Source organism: Tarenaya hassleriana, unplaced genomic scaffold (genome assembly GCF_000463585.1).
Source record: "Tarenaya hassleriana unplaced genomic scaffold, ASM46358v1 Cleome1, whole genome shotgun sequence".
Lineage (NCBI taxonomy): Eukaryota > Viridiplantae > Streptophyta > Magnoliopsida > Brassicales > Cleomaceae > Tarenaya > Tarenaya hassleriana.
In genome coordinates, this window is record NW_010960187.1 from 6399681 (window position 1) to 6406621 (window position 6941).

At 42.4% G+C, this 6941-nt stretch overlaps 1 protein-coding gene across 1 annotated transcript; it reads left to right on the top strand.

Annotated features, from left to right (window-relative positions):
* Positions 1-1759: 1759 nt before the first annotated feature.
* LOC104815242 (metal-nicotianamine transporter YSL1) lies at positions 1760-4709 on the top strand. The gene is made up of 5 exons (XM_010543572.1): positions 1760-2257; positions 2576-2703; positions 2789-2883; positions 2963-3097; positions 3320-4709. The coding sequence occupies exons 1-5, from the start codon at positions 1885-1887 to the stop codon at positions 4551-4553; spliced, it is 1965 nt and encodes a 654-aa protein (XP_010541874.1). The 5' UTR covers positions 1760-1884; the 3' UTR covers positions 4554-4709.
* Positions 4710-6941: the final 2232 nt, after the last annotated feature.

The following is a 6941-nucleotide window of genomic DNA, read 5'->3' on the forward strand; positions in this document are numbered from 1 at the left end:
ACTCTTTCTACAAAAATGTTATTTTGGTTATCAATAAAAATATCATTCTGCAAATTTCTACAAAAATGACAATCAAGATTTTATAAATTTATTTTTCTAAAATCTTGGAAAACCATTTTTTAGTGAAAAAAATAACTAAAAAAACCAAAAGCTCCATTTTGTTTGGCTTTACAAATACTAAAAAAATTAAAAACCAAAAACCAAATACTTGAATAATAAACTCAAAATAAAATACAGGCTATCACATAACCTTAGTTTTAAAAAAAATATATCCGATTAATTTTTAGAACAGTTTGGTTTATACACAATTATATGATATTCAATTCGATTTATAATCGAATAAAATAGGATGTGGCAGTGAGAGAACACTTTGCATAGATCTCTTAGAATACTATTCTGAAAAGGAAATTCTGTGGAAGAAAAAAGAAGAAGAAATCTATGCTCTTTGTCATATATAATCTTATCGTCTACGAACCCAATTTATGTTTAATCGATTTATTAGCACCTTGACTGAGTATTTAGATCCTAAGAATCAAGAACATGCTTATAATGATTAGGAGTTTATTTTTTGTAACCATCTAATATGTAAAGGTTTATATAATCTCAATCTTTAACAAATGTATGAGATCTATGAAGAAAAGAAAAAAAAGGTCTTTGCACATGTGAATGTTGGACCTACAATTATGGTGAGGTGTGGTCCTATCTATATAATCTATTTTTTTTTTATTTGTTTTATATTATTATTCTTATTCTTATAACCAAAACAATAATATAATTATTCTCTCTAACTTGCGCTTGCATCAGAAATTGAACTCTGATCGCTCTCGAAATGGAGAACCCTCAACATCTTGCCGGTGGCCAACGACCCATTACTCCTTCCCCGTATATAATAATATATTTTGGCACGACAAACAAACTATATAATATAATTAACAATCGTACTTATGTTATATATAAGTGAAAATCCTATAAAAAAAACTGAAATTTTCAGTTTTGACAAAAAAATCCTGAATTTTTTTATCAAATAAACATTAAACTTTTTAAACGAATCTAAAAAATACTGAACTTTTTAAATTATCTAAAAACATATACGAATTTTTTTACGATTATCAAAAAATACTGCACTTTTTCTGTTATTATAAAAACTAAGTAAAATAATTTGACATATTTGCATATTACTATATCACGTCATTTAGTTTATTTTGATAATCGTAAAAGAGTTAAGTGTCTTAAAAAGTTTAATATTTATTTGATAAAATAAAAAATTCAGTGTTTTTTTATTAAAAATTGAAAGTTAATTTTTTTTTTTTGGGATTTTTTCTATGCATAATAATTTTAATAAACAGTAAAATAAGAACATTGCGTATCTAGTGGAAAAAAGGCAACGATACGTTAGATGGTCTTCAAGAACGAGATGCCAAAACTTCACTTGGCCCCTTTGGAATCTTGGATCAACCTCTTAGTCTTCTATATGTCATGAATTATGATATGATTGCCAACACAAAAGACCCACGTTTTGCGTTTGCGTTTTCGTTTTCCTGTCTTGATCATGTTCCAGTGTCCATAAACTTGGCGTTTTTGAAATAAACGCGTTTGAGAAGGGCAATTACCAAAATAAACCTAATGAAGGGACAGAACAAGAGATGAAGACAAGGAGTTGCATGGTTTTTTATTTTCCGATTGTTTAATATTCCAAAAATGATATTTTTTTCCCCTTTTTTTTTATTCCGTTTACTTCAATGGCTTCGGTATACTATAAAGCAAACCAAAACAAAATGTTAAAAGATAATTTCAACTTGGGTGTTCCGATATTATTATTTTTTTTTCTCACAAACTCCAAGAAGAGGATATAGACTAGAGTTTCACCGTGTGACAAGGACCGCCATGGAAGTAGAGTCCAAGAATCGAATGTCACCGCAAGAACAAGATCAAGATCAAGAACAAGAACAAGATCAAGATCAAGATCAAGAAGGGACGAGAAGAGGGATCGAGCCATGGACAAGGCAGATAACAGTGAGAGGAATTCTCGTGAGCATCGTCATCGGGGTCGTGTTCAGCGTGATAGCCACGAAACTGAATCTGACGACGGGGATCGTGCCGAACCTCAACGGCTCGGCGGCTCTGCTCGCCTTTGTCTGCGTCCGGACATGGACCAAGGTTCTCGAGAAATCAGGGTTTGTCGTGAAACCCTTCACGAGGCAAGAGAACACTATGATCCAGACATCTGCTGTTGCTTGCTACGGCATCGCTGTTGGAGGTTAGACAGTTCTTTTTTTGTCTGATCTTTCTTGGGAAACAAGTAATCGATCATGTTGGTCATACCGTTAACATCATTGAATACTCGGTCATGAGATTTTTTTTAAGTTTTTTAACCAAAAAGTTGCATTCTTTTCGCTTTTTTGCATAAAAAAAACATCCTACGTACTTCAGGTACTTTATGACATTAAAGTTTAGAGACACTGATATGATTAAGCACTTTAGTTAGATTGATTAATCATCAAAAACTCATATACTAAGTTGTGATATTCTTCGTATATATGCTCATGAAATTGATGTATTTAGGGTTCTTCTTCAGGTGGGTTTGCTTCATATCTTCTGGGATTAAACCATAAGACATATGAATTGGCCGGAGCGGACATGGAAGGCAACTCTCTGAAGAGCGTCTGTTTCGTCGGCCTCTTTGTCCTGATTCCTCTTAGAAAGGCGCATCCCTGTCCGTACAAAACATATACAGGTTTATGTCTGCGTGTATGTATTGCTCAGTTACTTTTCATCATTGTTTCGGCAGGTTTTGATTGTGGACCTGAAGTTAACATACCCGAGCGGCTTGGCTACTGCAGTACTCATCAATGGCTTCCACTCACAGGGAGACGCACAGGCCAAGTACAGATACCGCCGAGTTTGCGATCTGATCCTAAAATATAGGAGAAAGTGACTGACTTTTGTTTGTGATCTGTGACAGGAAACAAGTGCGAGGATTCATGAAATATTTCTCGGCGAGTTTCTTGTGGGGATTTTTCCAGTGGTTTTTCTCTGGGAAAGAAGATTGCGGCTTCTCTCAGTTCCCAACCTTCGGCTTGCAGGCTTGGAAACAAACGTAAGCGTCATGAAATTCCTCTGTTTCACGGTAACTTTCCTGTTCGGAACTGAAGAAGAATTGATCTGTTCTGAAAAAAAGTTAGTATTTGCAAGAACAGAAGAGAATCAGTTCTAAATCAAGAACACGAATTCGAGCGAAAACATGGATCGGGACTACAGTTTTGTGTTTATAGGAAGTGCCCAAGGTTTGAATCCTGACCATCAATCATTGTTCTTGCAGATTCTACTTTGATTTCAGCATGACCTTTGTAGGTGCAGGAATGATCTGTTCTCATCTTGTGAATATCTCTCTGCTTCTCGGAGCTGTGCTCTCTTTTGGAGTAATGTGGCCGCTTCTCGATAAGCTCAAAGGAAGTTGGTTCCCCGAAAATCTCGACGAACACAACATGAGGAGCATCTACGGATACAAGGTCTTCTTATCCGTGGCACTCATCCTCGGCGACGGCCTCTACAATTTCGCCAAAATCCTCTGCTTCACAATTGCAAATATCCAATCGAGATTGAAGAACAGGACGAATCTTGAAGTGGGTACCGCTCAAAATCCGTTGAAACGGGAGGAACTGAAGCAAGACGAGAACTTTCTCAGAGAGAAAATACCGATGTGGATCGGAATCTTAGGCTATGTGGGTTTCGCGACCGTGTCAACCATAGCCGTTCCTCTGATATTTCCGCAGCTGAAATGGTACTACGTCATCGTAGCTTACGTCTTTGCGCCGTCTCTCGCCTTCTGCAACGCTTACGGAGCTGGACTTACCGACCAGAACATGGCATATAACTATGGTAAAGTGGCCTTGTTTGTCTTAGCCGCAGTTACAGGAAAAGAGAACGGAGTTGTGGCTGGACTGGCAGGATGCGGTCTGATCAAATCAGTTGTGTCGGTTTCATGCATTCTGATGCAAGATTTCAAGACGGCCCATTTCACGTATACATCTCCCAGAGCGATGTTTCTGAGCCAATTGGTCGGGACCGTCGTAGGATGTCTGGTTACGCCGTTAAGTTTCTTCCTGTTTTACAAGGCTTTCGATATCGGAAACCCTAAGGGCGAATTCAAAGCTCCGTACGCTCTGATATACCGAAACATGGCCATTCTTGGAGTCCAAGGCTTCTCAGCTCTGCCCCTTCACTGCCTCCAGATGTGTTACGGGTTTTTTGCGTTTGCGGTTCTGGTTAACGTCGTCCGAGACTTTGCTCCTCGGAATATCGGGAAATTCATGCCGCTGCCTATCGCGATGGCAGTTCCGTTTCTGGTGGGTGCGTACTTTGCGATCGATATGTGTGTCGGGACACTGATTGTGTTCGTTTGGGAGAAGATGAACAGGAAGAAGGCTGAGGTTATGGTTCCGGCCGTGGCGTCGGGGCTAATCTGCGGCGAAGGATTGTGGACTTTGCCGGAGTCTGTGCTTGCACTCGCCGGAGTAAACCCTCCGATCTGCATGAAGTTCTCGCGTTCTTGAGATTCAGTTCCAAAGTTTTCGTTACTTGCGACACAAGAAACTTAGAATAAAGAGTTTTGTTTTTGCATTGCCTCTAACTCTAGAAGCTATGAATCAACTCCTTGTAATCTGTCTGATTAAGTTATAAAAGTACATGGACATGATATTCACGAATCATCATCATCACTGTGAAGTCGGTATCGAGTTCTCACGGCCACTCCGACGCTCGTTCGTGCAAGAAGAAGAAACGACACCGGAGTTTTAACGAGTTCGGTTACCGAGTTTCCTCGGGCCTACATCTTGGCCGGACGGTGCCGGCGAATCCACTAGAATAGAACGGAAACAACAGAGAAGGGATAACACGCGGTGGCTCTCCACACAAGGTCGGAGGCTCACCGAGAAACACCAAGAGACAGGATACGAGACACTTACCGACCTACTCCGCGACTCACCTTTGGTGACCGCCCCCGGTCAGAAACTTCTCCATCGCCGGGAAACTCCTCCTCCGTCGCGATCTTCCTCTCCTTCCCACGATCGCCTCTGCGATCGCCTTTCTTCTCTCCACCTCGAGCACCGCGCCTCTCTCCGTGTCAAAGTCCCGAAACCCATTAGGGTTTCATTAACCCCCAGGATGAAACGCTGCGTTTCGGGTTAAAACCCGAAACCTCCTTTCCAAAGGGAAGGTTCACTTTCTTCCTACAACGGGCCTTAAGGCCCAACAATCTCCACCTTGGTGGAGAAAGAGAACCGGAAATAAAAACAATAAACACTAGTGGTTCGCCGTTTCCAGCACCGATCGACTTTCGTCGATCCCTCGACTTTCGTCGGAATTTAAAGCGTAACTTACCTGACTTACCTCACTTACCTGATGTCGGAGTTAGTCACATGTCGCTGCCTTTGAACTTGATGAAGCTCCCGTCGATGACTCCTCGTGGCTTCGTCGCCTTATCCCGCCACCGACCTGCTTTTCTTTACCTGAAACACTTGGTAAACGTGTTAGAACGTTCACCCCGATAGGACTCGAACCGTAGTCCTATCCCGCGTCGCCCGACCGGCGAACGCTACCCTCGGTTGTATGACTCCCTAGACCGTCTAATTAACCCTCCTAGTAAAGTCTAAGACTATACCCGCTAGCTAACCCGAGGATTACACCCGACGTCTACCCGTCTCCTAAGTCTATCCCGACTTTCCCGAGACTAACCTGAGTCATACCACCGAACCTGCTAGATACCTAGCACAGGATCCCCGTAGAGTCTACACTACCTATGAGTATGCGACTTCTACCCTCGGACCCTAACCTGCCAACTAAGATTGTCCCACGGTTTTGTCCCGTGAAGACTCTCCTAGTCATCTACGATGCTCCACCGAGAATAAGAGACACGTGAGTGCACGTGCTCCACCTCGAGAGGGAGTGTCCTAGCGCCAACCTACACCGTCTCTACCCGGTGAAATCCCGACACCTCCCAGCTCACACCATCTCCTGAGCATCCTACCCGAGGAAGCTCCACCTAAATGTGGAGACCTCACCTCCTGACCTACCACCGAGAACCGAAGCATCTTCGGTTACTCCTCCGAGGTCAAAATGTCCTTCTACCTCGGACTCTCCCTACCTCGTCATCCGGGACCTACAACACCTTCTTGTAGTGTCCCTACCTACCCGCGGAACAACTCACTCCACCTGGTCCTTGGCCTACTCCTGCACCCGATTTCTCGGGTTTGCCGGAGACCCCTAGTCCTTCCACTATACCCCCTTTCGGGGTATACCAAGCTAGAATATCTAGCTCCATCATCCTAAGACGATAAAACCTGAGTCTAAAACCGACTCAACCCGGAAGTGACTTACCCGACCCTAGAAGTGATGTAACATGACACGAGGGATGAGACCGAACCCTAGAGGACTTAACCCTAGGTATATTTCTACCTAGCCGTGCTTAAACACGCTCCAACCCTAGTCTATCGGTCCTAAACCTAGGTACGTCTCTACCTAATCAGACCTACAAGACCTAGAGAACACGACCTGACCGGACTTAACCTAGGCACTCAATCTAAACCGATCTAGTGGACCTTAAACCAAGTCTAACCGGACATCTCCCTAGGTACATCTTACCTAAACGGATCTAACACACTCTAGACCAGACCTGATTGGACTTAACACAAGGTATATTTCTACCTAACCGACCTCCTAGACTCTCGCACAAACCTGATTGGACTTACCCTAGGCATAATTTTGCCTAACCGACCTATTAGGCTTGAAACATAACCTACCTTAAGACCTGATTATGTCTAACCAGATCTAACTTAAGGCTAACCGGACCTGATTACGTCTAATCAGACCTACAACACCGAGTCTACATGGCCCCCAACAAAGTCCTAACCAGTCCTACGATCCCGAGTCTACCCGGCCCCTCA